The sequence below is a fragment of the Amia ocellicauda genome, chromosome 13 (genome assembly GCF_036373705.1).
Source record: "Amia ocellicauda isolate fAmiCal2 chromosome 13, fAmiCal2.hap1, whole genome shotgun sequence".
In the NCBI taxonomy this organism is placed as follows: Eukaryota; Metazoa; Chordata; class Actinopteri; order Amiiformes; family Amiidae; genus Amia; species Amia ocellicauda.
Genome location: NC_089862.1, coordinates 3,639,343 through 3,658,111, shown reverse-complemented (window position 1 = coordinate 3,658,111; position 18,769 = coordinate 3,639,343). Strand labels below are relative to the sequence as shown.

Genomic DNA, 18,769 nt, shown 5'->3' with positions numbered 1-18,769 from the left:
GACTGGACCTGACATTTTTGGTTCTTCGATGCATCTTCTTAACAGTAAGTGTATCAGCTTTAATATTTGAGAAACAATCTAAGAGAACATTTCAAATACATTTTTTTGTGGGTCTCCTGGCAAAATAACCATAACAATCTGAGAAATAGAACAGGCTTGTGGTTTCAATACTAGGACCATCAACCCCAGCATAAACAAAAGCACATGTCAAAAAGGCACTTTCTCCTTTGAAAGCAAACTTAACTTAATCACCCTACAGTGCCTGTTAGATTTGAATTATAAAAATAATTATGAATGGAGGAGGCTGGAGGTTAGTCTGACCTGACCACAAGGTTCTAATCTAGGCAATACAAAAATAACGTAATCTGGAAAAATAATAACAGCAATGAATTCCCCAGTCACCCCCCAATGAGCCAGTTGGAATCTACATTGGAGCTCTCTCTTTCCGTAGCTTTCATTCACAAAACACACAAAATAAACTGGACTGGAACATGGCTGCAGTGGAAGGGTGAAGGCGGTGGGGGTTCTGGTCAAGAACTACAGATGAGGCCTCTGTTGTTTTCTGTTTGGACTGTGTACAGCTCACAACTTGCCATCTGCCTTCTCCCTGCCAAGAGCAGAACACCTCCCAGTGGGGCTGTCTAATAGCTGTGGCGCTATCAAACACCTCCTGTGAGATAGCGCTGACTGTATACGCACATGCTGCTACTCCAACAGGCCTTGCTCCTTAATGGGGGCTTTTGTTTATGGAAGGGTACACCACACCAACACAAACAAAGGCTGTGGCTGTTCAGGCCCCATCAGTGGCTGCTCCTAAGCCAAATTCATTTGATACAGTTCTCTCTCTATATTTAGTAATAATCTACTTCATAATTCTACTTAATCATCAATTTGTTTTCAGTTTTGCTCCATCGTTGTTATGTTTTCTAGGAATATAGCCCCCTTGATATGAGGTAATAAGACTGGATATTTTAGGAAATAAACTATCAAATTGGTTTCTTGGCCCCAGTAAGGAAACAAAATATCCTAAAAAGTCAAAGGCAGGCACAGACACAGAACTCTAACGTCAGAGGAGCTGTTAGGACTATGAATGTTCTCAACATGTTTAGCATGTTTTACCACCATCTACCCCACAGTGAGTACACAGATCATCGACCCGGGGGGAAGTTCAAGCAAATCATCCCCGGGAAGGAATGGGGGACAGCGAATTGTCGAACGTGGAGGTTTCACAGTGAATGAAACCTGTAAACATGTATGACTGTTTCAAATATTATGGTTTGTGCAAGGCTTGTCAATAATTTAATTCTGTTATTTATGTCAGGTGAATAATAAAACAATAAAACTGGACTTGACCTGTCAACAACTTCTAACTAAAGCGCCCTTACTCTACAACAGTCACAGAACTACACCATATTCCACCACAGTACTTGCTGTACATTACATAAAAATAGCCTAATCAAGCCCAGCAGTCATTTTAGGAAGGAACCCTTCATGGAATTACTAAATACTAAAAAGAGTTATTAAATAAAAATGCTACAGATTAATTTTTGATTCTCCATATGTTAATATGCTTTTAGCAATTATGGGGATGAAATGTCAATGAAAAAATCTGGAAACTAATATGAACATGAGGAGACGTGGCTGATTCTTGAAAGCAATAAGCATATGATTACAAGCAAATGTTAAATTCTATGTCTGCAATTATGGAATAATTCTGCACTGGATGAAACAGAATGACAGCCCTTATCCTTATTAAATGACTCATCCCTCAGTATAATTAATTACTGGTAAGGATTGGTAAGCAACACAATTTTTATGTGAACATAAAAAATAAAGAAGAAAATGGGTTATATAGAGCTGAGCCTGTAGCCTTTCTTTTTTTTTTTTTGTTTGGGGATATCTTTCCTGCTGTATGCACAGTTGCTGAGCGTGTAGCTTTAAGGAATCATTTGAAGTACTAGAGCTCAACACACCTTATTTTCCATTTAGAAGCAAGCTCTTCAGCAGCGACTGTGTGAGCCATGCTGAGGTGTTGTCGGACATAAATCAGCTCATTTACGCTGTGAAAAACAACCCCTGGTGTGATTTATAGTGTTAATTGAAGGAGGGGTTTAAAGGTAATGCCTCCTGCTCTTCCACGACACACACACACACAAAACACACACATACACATACAAAACACAGACACACACACACTCACCCATCAGCATACAGAATTACGCTCACACACAAACACTCACACACTAACATACATACACATACACACACACATACGCAGACACACATGTACACGCACACACACAGAAACCATTACATTAACTAACACAAACACCTTCTTGGCCCCCTGAAATGATAGCATAAGAAGGTAAATGTATTGGACTGTCAGTTTCCATTCTAGCAAATCCATTGAAGAACTAGATTTACATTTCTTTCAGAAAGATTTAAGGGGATTGTTCTTTACAATAAAAAATATATAGCATGAAAATTGAAAGAAAGAAAGAAAACAGTTCCCTGCTCATATCATGCGTTTTTAGAAATCCACCCAACTAGGTGTTTTCTGGGTTAAAAATCTGCATGTTATACTTACAAGTTGTTTTTTTTACCACCATGCAATTGGGTGTTTTGTTTTGCTTGCTTGTGTTGTTCCATCATTATTTGGGTTTAATAGATTTATTTAATAATGTGATAAAATACGCTGCCTGCTGCAGTAATTCAGTCAAACACAGTAAACATTTATTCACATAAGGGGTGTAAGAAGAGACTCACATAAATAAAAAGGCCCTGTACTGAAGCAGTTTGCATTAATGAAGAATAAAGGATTTTTCACACAGAGTCAATACCACTGAAATGTGTAAGTAGGCTATGTCTAAACTACATTTAATAATTTACATAAGTGGATCCCAGCAGGGTAGAAGGACTTCAGGGTTCATTTATCTTGTTTTTAGATTCAAGCAATCAGTTACAGAGCATAACCTTGTGTTTTCAGATTTGCCAAAAGATTACTTTTTAAAATTGTATTCCCCACTGACTCACTAAATGACGCGAGTCAGAGAAGTGAATGGAGCTAGTGTGCGGAGGTGTGCACGCTTGAATGTTAGCTCTGTCACAACTGCACTGAAAATACAAGCCATATACTCATGGGGCAGTACTCATGAGGAACACTAAATAAGACCTTGCACTCCACATGACAGCCAGCACAAAACTGACATACAAAACCCAAAGGTCCTCTTTTTCTATTGAGCGGCATACGAATCCTTGCAAGATATTTAGTTAATGTCAGCTTGACAACTCTTCCACTCTGGTACTAAGATAAGGGAAACACACATGTAGTTGTATCACATATCTTAATCACAACCAAAATTAGTTTGAAAAAAATGCATGAAACCTCAACCACATTGATTTTACAATAAGGACCTCCAGGTTTAACCTTCTCTTCCATTTTCCAGTTCTTAAAACTAGAATTACAAGCAATGTTTGCCATATGTCAATAAGTGATTGTCACTTTATTCCCACTGATATTCCATCTGTGTACATGCAACACCCCACTGGATACATTAAGCTTCAAGAGAGCTGATGAATGGCCAGTTCACCACCCTACACACTCTTCTCCACTGACTGTATTAATAAAAATAGTTACAATAAAATCTGCACACTGGCACTACTTCACTTACCTGCAGAGACAACGATCGGACAGAGAAAGACAGAGCAGAAAACTAATACCACAATCAGCAGAGTATCTCTTCACGGTTCTCTAAATGAACCATTTGTGGCCCTGTTCCAAGGCCTTATCTCTAAGCCATGGGGCTCTTCTCTTTTTCACACAATGGTTTAACCATAGCACTAAATCTGATTTCAAAGAAGACAACTTAACTCTGATGAAAAGCCAGCAGCAAGTTTGCCATCTGATTGGATGCACTGCACACCACAAAAAGATCCGGCTAATGTAGTTGCTGACTAGTATGCAGGGCATGAATGCTGAAACAGGTACTGAAGATCAAATTAACATTATTAAATTGTACAGAAAGAACAAATAACCTTTTGGAAAGAGCAGAACCACGGGAGAAGGCAAGTAAGAATCGGATTATGAGTTGAACTTGTTCAGGATTAAATTTCTGTTTATTACTGTAAAGTAACTAGAATGCAGTGGCACTGTGGTGAGCGCTGATGACAGGGAGCCTATTTTTCTGCCCTTTAATCTCAGCTGCATATGGAGCTGTTTGAAGGGAGACCGACTGTGCCATGTGGACAAAACTTGATGAGGGAGGTTTTACAACTGTCCTTCAACTGGGCAATCCTACATGTGTTCTTCAGTGCTCATGTAACAGGGCTCAAAGTGTGTGAGACGAGCCTGCATTGTTGACGTTGTTCCTTCTAGAGTTATTAGAGTGTTCAAACCCTCCAACAATAGGCTACCTGTCTCTTGGCATTGTGGGTTTTGTTGCTCTGTTTGGGCTCAGTTTGAATCCGTGTGGAGGTCTGACTGCATATGCTATATTCAGGGCAGTAAAAAGGTTTTTATTTAATTTACTTGTTGAATATGAGATTAAATGTTGAGTATGTTTTGGTATCTGTTGTCTTAAGATCGAAATGCTAACCTAAATATTTGAAGCAATAAAAATTAGGTTTTATATCATCCATTATATATCATTCCCATGATCCATTTTCAAATATAATATTTGGCTATTTTTGCACTGTTTCATTTTCTCGTTTTGTTCCTACTTCTTCCATCTTTGACTGGCAATTAGTTTCTTTATCAGAAAAGCCACCCTTACCTGTAGGCTTGCTTGTCGTCTTCTCTGCAGGCTGAGCAGTGGGCAGCCGGGCAGCAGAAATGCCATTGACAGTGACAAAACAGAAGCAGAGTGTGCACCACAAGGCAATCATTCCTCTGAAGGTAGCGGAGAGACGTCTACTGCTGCAGCCCCACCTGACTTCAGACATCCTCCGGGTGCATGCTTGTCACGGACTGGAGCGCCACTTCCACACCCCAATCTGGCTGCTCTCACTCGCCTGCAAAACGCAAGAAAACAGAGGGGGTTTACAATCACAAGTGCCCCAGAAGCATTTTATAATTTTTCTACCTGAAGCTGTTTACTACATAGAAGGACTGGTTTCTGTGTAAGAGACGATGTGCAACTTCCAAATGAGTTTGAAAGATGAATGTCATAACAGTGTTTTTTAAACATTATACACATAGATTTTTAATGTTTAAATGTCCACTTAAAAGAACAGGCAGTTGCTTAGAATTGTTTTATGTATTTGTTTTTGCAGTAAAGTTGCTCTAGCATTTTATTTCCCTATTCCTCCCTTGGATTAAATGAAGCACAGACCCCAACCAGGCTTATTTATACAACGGGATAAGACCGCTAAAGCTTCTCCCCAAGAATTTGATAGAGGAACCTTGAACAAAGCTTTTCTCCAGACACATTAGTCAATTTAATTCCACCAGTAAACTGACACCATTTTCAGGCAGATTTATCTAATCTCAAAAAAGCACCATGTGTAGAGCAACTATCCTTCCAATAGCACTTACATCAGCATTCAAAATGCCTTATTGCCCTGCAACAGATAACCTAAAAATCCCTCTCAAGGCCGCACTTTGCACAGTGCAGGCCAAAGGCTAATTTTCCTCAGGAAGGAAAAATACCCTCTTTAATAGCAAAGTAACTAACTTGGCTGTAGATAATAAGCAAGTTAATTGTGTATCTTGAAGGTTTCTTACTACCCAGAGTAAAACGTGTTCTTATTTTTGTCAATAAACAACACAAAAGTGGGAACATGTTGTTATTTCAGAGGAGTGTTGGGAGTGAAGGAACATAATTAAAGCAATTGGAGCCACTGCACACTTTGCCTATATCAGCCATAGAAAACATACTAATACCTCTGAAAAAAAATATTCAAAGATTTGCTGTGAACAAAAGATGCACATGACATTTATTCTAAACCAACAATAATTAAGGCCAATTATAAGATGGGCATTTCAATCCTGAACTTGCAATTTAATTGTAGTTAATGTCAATCATGCTTCTAATTGCGCTACAATCTGAGATTTGTTTTCAATACAGCACTGTAATTGTTATATTCCTTTTAAGAAAGTTACTACTGTAGTTTTTTCTGCTTATTTACATGGAATAAATTTTAGTATTGCCACCATTACTATTACTGCTGCTAAAATTAATACCCACAAAATAATTGTGCAAAGAAAAGACCTACATGTTGCGAAGAAGTCGACTAAGCTTTGACTCAGAGGAAAACAGAGTCCTGCTTCAGGAGGACCATTTGTCTTCCCTGGTTGTGCCCGATAAAGACCATCTGTCTCACCAGGAACCCTTGCACTGCAGCACTGGGGACTGTCTTTGTCCTCCCATCAGCCTCCTAGTGAGGTCACCCCCAGCCAGTCAGGTCAAGAACCCAGAGGGGCTTTTGTTTGGAGAGATTCACTTAAGAGAGAAAGTGAGATCCCTACAGATTAACAAGAGCCCAGAGACTAGCTCACAGCACTGGCTATTGCACAAATCAGACGGTAAACACTAAACATTAAACTCTCTACCCATGTCTCTGTGTTTGGATGACAAACGCAAGAGGAACAATGAACTGCAGACAACTGTCCGTGCTAGTCAGACACAGTAAATTGCTTTTACTTTATTTTCAATTAAGGAATCAGAAATTCTACTGATGTGTCACCTAGTCAGGAGCAGTGTGTCTTTTGATATTTGACAGTTGATACTTTGAATGGCTTTAGTCCGTAGTATTTATCCTGATATGTACTGCATGCCCATTCATCCATTAATTGCTACAAAACGCAAATTACTGCAATAAGTGAAACTATTTTTTGGAAGACTGGTAACACAAAATACCCATAACAGTATCTACAAAATAACTTGAAGATTCCATGCAGGATAATTATATTTTTCTTACCGACTCATTTGCTTTGTATGTACAGCAATTACAAGATTTGCTCAAAGGTGTAAAATACAATGCAGTGAGTTTACCTGTATAATACAACCACAATATTTTTGACAATTGGTCTCAGCATACTTAAGTACTACTGTCTTTACCAAACAATTCTTGAACTGGTTACTCACTTCTGGACTGCGTGTGTTCGAGAAGATGGTGGTGATGTTTTTGTGAGAAGGGTGTCAGTTCTAATCAAATATAAGTACAGAAGCACAAGTTTTATATGTATATAAAGGATGGAGGCTCCATATTTTAAAGCTAATTTCCTATCCCTCTGGTTTGTTGAGCTAATTTTCTACTCACAATTTATCTGATCAGGAAAATAATAAATTGAATTAGCAAAGGATTTCCTGACCCAGGACACTGCAAATCAACTTTGTGTGATCAATTAAACAGATTGGCAAAATCTGGAAGCCCAGTGACCTCATCTCACTGCTTACTGTTATCACTTATAAAGACATTTTTCTCATTCATAATGATTTCAGGGGGGAAAATATAAAGGGTGGTCTATCACAGGCTATCATTAACATAGAAAAAGAATCTCATCTCCAAGTTCACAAGTACAAGATGGTCACAGTTTAAAACATCAGCCGTTACTTCTATTCAATTTCACTCCAATCTGGAAAATTTGTTTTGCCCCTGTTTATTTTAATGGATGGCAGCTGAAGGGTTTTGAATTGGCGGTGGTTATTCTAATCTGAAACACCAACGCCAACTGCCCATTAAACCCTGTTTAGCTTCAGTCTTCGGTGTTGTTATGGCGGGCCTCATTGTCTCTTGGAAGCAGCTGCAGTGAGAAAAGTTAATTGAAAACAGCTATTTTAAATGTACTTCTGTTTCAACTAGTAAGAGCAAATCTGGAGTGTTCCACTGACACACCATTATGAGCAGAAAAAAAAAAAGCAGTTGTGTCCTTTTCATTTCATTTAATGTCTTCCATCTGTGATGCACAACTTACGTACAAAACACAAGTATAATCATTTATAAATCATATCCACAAAGAGCCTTTTATAAAATATGTATTTTATAGAGCTCAAGTGTGATTCGATTCGATTCAACCAATTAATTAACATTCATTTATTCAGTCATCAAATATAGATGATCAAGTGTAAACATATTAGTTCTGAATTCTTCAGTGAGAAATGTATGAAAAGTATTTTTGTGAAGCATGACTATTTTGTTAAGGCTATACATTTTTATTTTTTTATTTTTCAGTCAAAGACATGATAATGTCCCAGAATATTCTGTTTTAACTCTCCCTGTGTTGTGAATTACAGAATGAGATAGAGTGGAGGTATGATGACAAACTGAACAATGAATAAATCCTCTCCGGTGCATTTTAGACTTCCCTGTTCAATTTTGTTTATATATTTTAATTTGCTGTGCTTAAGACCAACACTACCCGCATCTAGTTCCCACAAGACGACATGCATCTTCACAAGCCAAGTTAATTTACTGTATACTGTTAAAACTATGCTGGCTACACTTTACATTTCTTCTTTTTTTACCTGACGGTTTCTTACACGGATTACTCTGATATTATATTACAGCTGGAGGTAATTCCTCTTGTTAGCTCCCCTTAACACCCCTATGTGGTGGAGTTACTGGCTTTGAAGGAGGCAATGATTTTCATATGAGACCACGATTAATACCACTCCACGCCTTAAAATAACCTTGTCACTCTTGATTCACCCAGGCCGTAATATACTGCACTCCAAGAAGACTATAAATAAAAAGCATTTAATTAATGATGCATTGTACAGAAGATGGGGAGTTAAGTATTTTCTATAGCACTGGAAACGTCATAAGAGTCATATGGGATACAATGTACATTTCTAGGGGCTAATTAAAATATAACCCACTGACCTCGCGTTACAGAACGAGCAATTGCATATGAATTTATTCTGTAATACGATTCCACAAATGTATGGAATATTATTAGTATTATGTATATATCCCTCTGAATGAAAGTATAAGCTTTAACCCGTTTCAAACTTCTGTCAGGTGCGATGCCATTACTGTAGACTACCTTTAGCATTGACATAACTTTATTTGATTATTTGTCCACACGACATTGTTTTTTGGTTGTGTGTTTTTTCCAGTTATGAGTGAGCATAATAGATTAAAAGAGAAGATACCTTTTTGTAAAAAACTACAACAAAACTTTCAGCAGCATACTTTACATGATTAAATCTACTTGGAGAAACTTCAGGTCACTGATCTTGGTAACCTGCGTAATGCGTGCTGAAGTGGACAAGCTGGGCGCCGTGTAACTGCTGACCCCTCCAACTCCCTGAGTTTACAGTACTGCAGCCAAGATCTGCCTCTTTGGATAAACTTCAGCTTTATATACACATAAGACAATACGACTGAACAGAAAGGGCGCCTTCTTTTACACTATTTGGTCACAGTGAGAGACATCTAAAAGGGATATTTTCACACCTTTTGTGTTTTTCCCTTCCCTCTTTTACTGCTGATGCATATTTACCTAAAGTCTACTGCAGTGTGACAGTTAAATATACAAATATGAAGATGCGCAGCCAATAGGACGCAGCACTTCACAAAAATGCAGATGTACAGACAGATGTTTAAACACTGTCCATTAAAATCGAGTACAATACCAAGGAACAAAGCTTTTCTCCACCGACAGTGAAATCCCACACTTTAAACAACAGTTAATTGCGTGATTTCAAAAACTAAAGACCCATAGCTACTAAATTATAGATACAATTACATATGTACTGGTTACTACTACTGTTACTTGCGTGCTTTATATGACAATGGAGACGAACAACCATTCACAATCGATTGAAAGAAGGCAAAATGCAGACGTCCTTGATGCTACTATGTCAAATGATCAAATTAATTTACACTACACTTGGTTTTTAATGTCAATCCACGCACAACCTGTGGTGTATGCTGGCTTTACTACGGGCTGTGCCACCCTGGTTTTGCAGGCACTCCATAGCAAAGACCAACACATGAAGTTTGCTGGCACTCAGTCTGACGTTTGGCATCACCCTGATCTGTTTACAATACATCGTTAAACCATGAGACTACAAAATATGACTGGCAAATGACATACCATATACAATTGCCAAGCCACAAAAACGACGGAAGTACATACAAACATTTCTGCAAGCTAACCCGTGTGATTTTATGTTAAATCAAAACAACTTTAACTTAAAATAAAAATAATTATGCCACTACTACTACTACTACTACTACTACTACTACTAATAATAATAATAATAATAATAATAATAATAATAAATCACAATAATAATCATAATAAAAGTACTAACCTGAGGATGGCCAATACCAGTCTTGCCAGATGAACTCCAAATTGTCAGAATTCCTGTTCAACTGGTCTGAATGTGCACACGAAATGCCTGTCAGTCACAAATGTAGGCTACTTTACAACAACAGCGGCAAACAAATCAATGTTTCAAAATCCCGTCCCCGGGAACAGAAGAAAGCTCGGCACCAGCGATCAATTAAAAACAAGATAATTGAAATAAATCCAACAGGCGCGTGCTCAGCCGGTGAAAGGAACGTTCCAAATTCAGGCGCGCGGCGCACCAATTTCTGCCGCAACAACAGCGCTTAATTTGCTAATTATTGTGCGGTGTGTTTTATGTCCACGCTATTATTATTATTTTTTTTATCAAAGATGTGCTCCAATACAACTGTTCACTCCTAAAGTTGAAGTTGCGCTCCCGTGTCCTGTTTCGGAGAGCAGCGTTGGTCGGTGGTATTGATGCTAGCCTCCCCTCGCTGTATTCCCTGCCGTTGCTCTGCGAGTATGAATGCCTGCCTGCGTGCTCTGGTTACTTGGGAAGTGTGAGCGCTGTTATTGGTGCGTCTGTCTGTGTGTGAAAGCTTGGCTTACAGACCTGTACTGGCAGCCTGAAGCTGTAGGCACCAGAAAGAAAAAAGAAAAAAAAATTAGCAAGGATCAGATTTCAGGCTCTAGACCCGCTACGAGTGCTCTGCTTGTCCCAGCCCCCTTGAGAGTTAAAGGCAGCATGCAAGAGAAATTTGGGGGAGAAACGGGGTGGAGGCTGTGACACTAGCACCTCCCCTCAACCCGCTTTCTCAAAATCCAGTTACTGAGTAAATGGATGTTCAGCCGTAGGACAGTTTAACCTATTCGTCTCCAACCATTTGAACACTCTTTTTAAAACGATTCATATAAGGTGTTTGCCTTCCTTAAGTAGCCTAACGTAAGCAGGTGAAATTGTATTGCAAATTAAAGCATATTGTGAAAAATGATTAATTGCCACATCCTTTACACCCCGCTAAAACATACACCTCAGTTTTGATAATTCTCATCTCCCTGCAGCCTTTCAACACCCAATTGCATAACGTTTGACTAAATGTAGGCTATCATACGCACTTTCCAAAGTTGAGCATTGTCTTGCACGGTTCACTCCGTCACAACTCAATTAAAAGACAATGGTCTATGGGATTGTCCACGAATTATTTTAGATATTTTGGCAGCATTTGTTATTAATATGTAATTAATGGTTAATGGTTAAAAACACACAGGTGAATTAAGCTTCACTAGCTTTAAATTGACCCTTGCGAGTCTCCTTTATTCTTTAGTCTTCGCTAAAGAATCAACCTTCAAGAAGTAATCTAGCCTGCATATTTCATTTTGTTTAAATATTTCTCAACTTTTTGTTTAGTACATTAAAAACAGAAACAACTAAGGCATAGGACACACACACAATTGAATAATCTTAAAAATAATTAGGGAGATCCACACATTTGTCCAGTGAAATTAAACTATTTATTGAACCCACATAACTTAGTTTAGTTTTTTGTATGCTTTAAATATAAGATTTGAGTGCGTGTATGTATGTATATATACTCAATATGACGCCCCAATAAAATTACCAATATTTGCAAAACGGTAAAAATAAATAAATAAGTAAATGCCACTAGCAAGAACCGTTTGCCAAACACATGAAGACCTCCTGAGCCCTAGTGCTTCTATGCCTTTTCTGTGTCCTCCAATTTAAACATTAATAGCTGTCTCCTTTTCCCTCTCCATTCCATTCAACGTGCCAACCAATTCGTCAACTTTTCAGATACTTATTTTAAATTCTTTTTTAATAGGCGTAATGAAATGTGTAATAATTGGGAATTTGAATTAATCCACGGTGGGGCAGAGTTTGAACACAAAGCAATAAGGCAGTGATTTTCGCGATTAGCATATTTTGTAAATGAGAGCCCTCCCTTTCTCAGGCCCTGGGCAGATGGCCTCTGCCACTCAGCACACACGCAGCCCCACCACTCCGACCGTATTTGCTCCGGCAGCTAGGAGAATACACATTCATACAACTGGGCCCCTTTTCAAGCAAGCCAGTCACTATTCTTCTCTCTGCAAATAACACTGCACGACCACCGCTAATACACAACGTCACCAGGGAAAGGAAAACACATAATTGTGTTTAACACCGTTTTACATAGGCTATATGGTTTTATTAGTTAACACCACCATAACACATTAACAGCCGAAGTAATGACAAACGTATTGAAAACATGACATTAATTAGCAAACGAGTTGAAGAAACAATTAAAAATGCATTAGTGTTTAGAGGCATGCTTTTCATATTGCATACAATACTTGCAATTGCAATTGAAAAGAGACTATTTTAGATATAATATGGAACTCATGGAATAATATGATTTTCAGATCTTAGCACAACCAGCAAGAATATGTTCAGTGTTGGGGTTTTCTAGAAAGAAGCTGTTCCTCACCTTGGTGGAACAAAATTAAACTTGTTTTTGCTGAGTTATACCTCCAGAAACCAAAACTTTTTTCCAGGGAGGTAATTTGGTTGATTGAGCTGATTTGGTAGCCACAGATGAGAGAAGGTCATTGTGAGGATTAAAGGTGACTAATTAAACAAATTTAAGGCATATATATTTCAAATAAAGTAAAAATAATAGTTATAAATACAACTTCATGAATAATAGTTGTGGAAAATAACTGAGATACACATAGCTGTACTGATCGTATCGGTTCATCGGTTCCTTGTCTTATTCATATTCAGGTAACTGCAAGGTATATCATGTCTAATTATCATTTTATCCTATATAATAATAATTAAAGGACTAAAACACCAAACAATGACAGTCAGGAACTTAAACTATGAAAACATTTCCATACATATAAAATGTGATTCTGCTGACATGTGGGACATTTCAGTCCCTCTATATGTAAATTATATCCCCCTCATTGGCCTTTGCTTGAACTTTAAATTGAGTTTTGTTGTTTGCATGCTATGGCTACTGTATAATTATTATGACACCTGTTTTTGTTCACCATTCTGCAGGGGGTGCCCTAGTGTCAGAGTGAGTCTGGGTGCACGTGATATGCATACGGTCTTTCTCATTTACTTAATAGATTCACACTAACTGATCAAATACAAGAGCACTTAGAAAACAAAAAGTGCAGATCTATAAGGGCGATTTGCTGTACAGGCACTTCAGCTCCATTAGTGCTTTCAGCAGATTGCACACCATACAGATGTAGTGTATAAGAACTGATTTCACATACAGAGTGCCAGGGCTGGTTCCACAGACCCAGATAAGCACTAGTCTTGGGCTACCTAATAGCCCATCATTTTGGATAAAGAGTAGTGCTAATCAAGGCCTGTGAAACCAGCTCTACACTGGAAAAGTGAAATTGCATAATTTGGCTCTTGCATCACAGGTACATTTATAACCCAGATCCAAATCATAGGTATCCAAGAATAATATATCTGCAGAATAGATGTATTCATTTTTAAGTATTGCATTGCAGAGCTTCTCGTGTTGGAGAACATGGATTGACTAATGTAATTTAAAATATTGAACTCTCAATACCCTGGCATTTCGCAAAGGCCAGCACCTCCCGAAAAAGACAAAGGTTCCACACTGGCATGGGTGGGGGGGGGGGGGTGGTTGCAAAAGAAGCCCTTAGAAAATCTTGGGAAGCAAACTACAAAGTGCCAACCAATGACAGTTTTACAGCCCGCCAAACAATGGTCAGAATCCCTGTACTGATGAGTCTAATTTAGGATGCCTGAGACCCAGCTGACCCCCTGCCGCTCCAGCGAACATTAGACTCCCCCTCCTTCTGCCAGACTCTCTCTCTCTCTCTCTCTCTCTCTCTCTCTCTCTCTCTCTCATAATATAGCAAAGATTCAAATTAAAGACAGTAAATCACCTTGGAGGATTTGTATTTATTTAAATAAAGTTTATGTGGACATCATCTGGCCACCATTTAGGCTAGATTAGTGAAATGAGAAACAGTTGAAAAGCAAAGGTAATGTCAAACTGCTTTTATGTACCGACATTTATTGAACAAAAAATAAATACAATCAACGCCGTCCCGTTTGACTTGGAAACCTCAATGACGAGTCTATATTTAATGAAATACGTCGCTGCACACAACTGATGAGTTCAATATTTACCCATGCCAGAAATATTGTGTGGCTTACGGGCGACGTGTTTGTTCTGCAAGGCTAGAACTTCACAGGCAATAAGACGACTTAGGTGGTTAGGTGACTCAACAGCTTGGCAAACAACCGAAGATACATTTTTTCGTTTGTTTTAAAAATAACAAATATTAATAAAAAATAATTACATACTAAACAGTGTAAAGGCTTCTCTCCAAATTATATAATTTAAGTTTCACATTCGTTTTTCACCCTTTTAGGTAAGAGCCGCATGGTAATTTAGCAATATGTTTAGAATGTGGCAACGAGGTGGCCTTGTGAATCCTAATCATTGCTCGTTTGTGTAAACCTATCATGTCCTCATTTAGCTTACAAGCCAATTAGCGGAGTAAAACTGAAGGGACTGTGCCACTGATTCAGTAAAATAAGCTGTAAAACAGCGTCAATGAGTATCATTTCTCTAGGCTGTTTTGACAGAGCAACTTTATGACACAATAAAGGTCGGAGACTTCGTTTAAATCATCTGGGGGGTGAGGGGCTGGAACTGACACAAGCTTTCTGTTTGTCCTCCTCGTTGTTTGCACCTTGCAACCCTACACAGAACTGTGTATTTAACAATTCATATCAATCAAACGTTTAAGAGCACAAATAACATAGAGCTATAAAGAGTTGTGGCAATGACTCATAAAAGGTAGGTTTCCACCCAGTGTGTATATATATTAGTCACTAATTAATTCACTTTTTTTGTTGCCTTCCATGTAGATATTAGGGTTTCATTTAGATCATACAACCATAACTGCGCCGATCTCTTACATGGTTTAAAATACAACGTTTTCGACTTCAAAAGGAAGTAAAACTTGTAATATTATAATTAATAAAATAACTCGAGATCGCATAAATGGGGTCGAACTACAGTACCTTGAAACATGCACATCACGTTTGTAGCCTTCATTTCACCCCATTTCTGCTGAAAGATGCTGCATTGTTTCTCCACAACGAGATCAAAGGAAATGTTATCTGCAAACTTTATCGAACCGGTCCACTCCTGTGCCCTTCTCCACAACAGTGCCCACACAGACAGGGCTGAGAGATGGTGGGTTTTACTTTAAGCTTTGTAATTAGCCACCATATATAACAAAATATATAATATGTGTCTGTTTATATTGTTAATGAGACAAAAGTGTCTTAATGGCTTCCAATTCAAACATCTTTATGATTGATTAGTCACGCATAGGTTATTGTAGAACTGCAACGTTTTATAAAAAGGACTGTAACAAACATGAACATATATCTGCAACAAGAATGTTTGACTACAAAGAAAAATTATAAGAGAAAGGGCTTTATTGCAATCAACTACACACAGATTCATATTCACCCAAGACCCATGACATGCAGCATAAGCCTCTGATGGGTAGCCTGTCTGCTGTTGTCTTATGTTTCATGTGGCCATACAAACCTTTTCACAAGGAATGGTATTGTGTAAGGCACTTTGCCAGAAAAGTAAATAGAGTGCACACTACAATCAACAGCTAAAAGGCCAACCGATTGTTAGACTTTTTCTAATCAGGTCTCAACTACATTCCATGTTTAATCTCTTATAAAAGAATATACTAGACATAGATGGGACAGGAAATACAGTAAAGACAGGAGGCACACACAGGTAAACTAATAATATCATGCAATCCATTCTGAACAAACAACTGGACGAAACCTTCATTACCAGTTCTTCATTTAGGTGAAATGAAACAAGGGTATGAAATGAATCACTGCCCCCTCAGATATGAAACCTTAACCCCTTTGAAATCATATGGGATGAGCTTGACAGACAAAGATTGTGACCAGAATAGTTGTGCTCCCGGAGATGATTAGGACTGCACAGGCAACAATAAATGGTGGTTTACAGCTTATGTATGAGAGAAGAATATGTTTGGTGCCGAGGGCTAAGGTGCTTGGGATATGTTATTTTTAAGATAAAGGTTTTCAGAATTATTTTCTGTATTTGTGCTTGAGAAAGCTTTTGAAAATGTTGATCAATGCTGAATTGTCCTTTCTTCGTTATTTTGTTACAAGATACTTTTGACAGATGTCATACTTTAGTTTGTAAAAGGTAGATGGAGATAGTGGGGTAATTCCTTGCAAATTAAATTATTTATTCTGCTAATCAAATTAGCTTTCCATACTGTAATAACTGTATAATAACTTCGAAGCACAAAAAAGGCATTACTTAACATAACATAACATAAGAACATAAGAAAGTGTACAATCGAGAGGAGGCCATTTGCCCCATTGTGCTTGTTTGGTGTCCATTAGTAACTAAGTTCTTTCAAGGATCCTATTCAGTCTATTTTTGTTCCCAAATTGTCGCTTCAACCACATCGCTGGGGAGTTGTGACGCTTCGCTGTGTGAAGAAGTGACTCCTGTTTTATAATAATAATAATTTAAAAACAAAAGAGGAAAATCACCAATCTGGTTCTGGCTGTATATCAGACACATTTCCATCAGCACCATAACTCTGAATTATCAGTGTCCTGATTGTTATTGTAACACATATTGAAAACAAAAGTGACATACATATTGAAATCAAGTGGAAATAGAACGGAAATTACTACTTTTTGGCACATAACAAAAAGGCCTTTTAGTACAGAAACTGTAGGGTTATAGGGAAACCAGTGACAGTATTGAGAAATCCCCCCTTCTCTTCCCCATCCATCTTCATCATCGATAAAGAGATAAGTTCACTTACAATTATCCACCAGTCGATAGAACCTAATCGGGGGAATCAACTGGAAATGTTGTTATTAGGATCCCCTTTCTAGATACACAGAGAAAATCAAAGAATGCATTAACATCCACAAATACAAATGCAATTAGAAAGGTCATATATAGGAGATAAAGTCCAAGAGCCGAGGATGGAGATATAATGCTACTTGATGAGCAAACTGGTGATCCCCATTGCTTTTTAAATCACTGCTTACCACCCCCTCCCAAAAAAAAAATAAAAAAAATTGAGAAGCAACCTGCAGTTTGTTGGTTTTGACAGTCAATTCTCATATGAGACATTTGCTTTGCTTTAGATTTTTTCTGTGAAAGAAGAATAGATTTCATAAAATTAATTACATACTGTATTTCAAGTGTCGTAGAAATTGTAATAGTTGTAGCTTACCAAACTACTCCCTAATTACTTTTTTTATAAGCATGTAAATGAATAAATGAAAGCATCAGTATTAATATGCATTTTAAATCCCATGCTTTTGTTTTAGCCTTAAGTGAAAATTTAGAATTTCTCAGTTACTTTATGGACATGAAAGATATACATACTTGCTTTAAGTGTACTTGACAGAGTGGAAGGCCAAAACAACATCAAGTCCAGTAGTGGCTTTATTAAGCAGCATCATTGCAGTATCAAAGTGCCAAGATCTTAGCAACCTTTGAAGTTCTCTAGTGGCATGATATCTGAGGATTTAATTGGTCGAGTTACATTGCTGAACCGAGAGCTGCAAGCAGATGGCTCCTCTTATCAGTGCTTTGTTGCCTACTGATTTACAAGCACACACACACATACACTCACACACATGCACGCACACGTATACACACATACACATGCACACACAATATCCTGCTAGAGTATTTATTTTAATTTGATTATCAGGGAACATATACTGACACCGATCATTTGAAACATCAATAGTTCTGTTCTCTTCTTGTATCTTCTCCGTTTCTCTGTGTTGAGGGCAGGTAGAGCGTGCCAGCAGATCAGGACAATGGGTGAATGATGACGTCTGATGCAAACAACCCTTGTGTAGGCACACCACCGAGCCAGCACACCCATGATTGATGTGAAACACTTTCAAGTGCCTTTTAACCTTGGCTGCTGCAGAGAGACACCAAATTCTGGAAATTCCTTAGTTTCCCACTGAGATGCTGAACTAGAGGCTTACAACAGCCTGGGAGCTCATTACCGACAGTAGGAGCCTTACCCGAATCACTGGCCCTCTGAACTGACCTATTTTTAATTTATCATTGCACTCAAACAACTTTCAAGAGAGGAGCTGGAGTGCCTGATTAGCGGTAATATAGAGTGTAGTGGGAGATCCCTCTGGGAAAAAGTGACAGGTTTCTGAAGCAATCTTAATGTGCTTCTCATAGTTACAGCAAAACTGCTACCACAAGCAAAGTCAGAATTAACAAACAAGTATGCTACAGGTATACGCAGACGATTGGAAAGTTGATCCTGAAAACGTGCCCTGTAATGTGTAATGGTTTTGTGAAATTGTGCAGTGATATAAAGAAGACTCTAAATGTTCTGGTCAGAGTAAAGTGGGAAGAGTCTGTTAGGTAGGTAGGGCCATGGACTCTG

At 38.2% G+C, this 18,769-nt stretch overlaps 1 protein-coding gene across 6 annotated transcripts in view; it reads right to left on the bottom strand.

The window, feature by feature from the left end:
• The window catches only part of fgfr3 (fibroblast growth factor receptor 3), a 62,211-nt gene extending 51,185 nt beyond the window's left edge, over positions 1 to 11,026 (bottom strand). The window contains exons 1-2 of one of the 6 annotated variants that reach the window (XM_066719722.1): positions 10,263 to 11,026; positions 4,773 to 5,010 (exon numbers count right to left, since the gene is read on the bottom strand). In XM_066719722.1, coding sequence (XP_066575819.1) covers positions 4,773 to 4,941 — 169 coding nt within the window. In that variant the 5' untranslated portion in view covers positions 4,942 to 5,010; positions 10,263 to 11,026. The remainder of the gene's footprint in view (positions 1 to 4,772; positions 5,011 to 10,262) is intronic. The other 5 variants (XM_066719721.1, XM_066719726.1, XM_066719725.1 and 2 more) reach the window with 5 other exon arrangements.
• Positions 11,027 to 18,769: the final 7,743 nt, after the last annotated feature.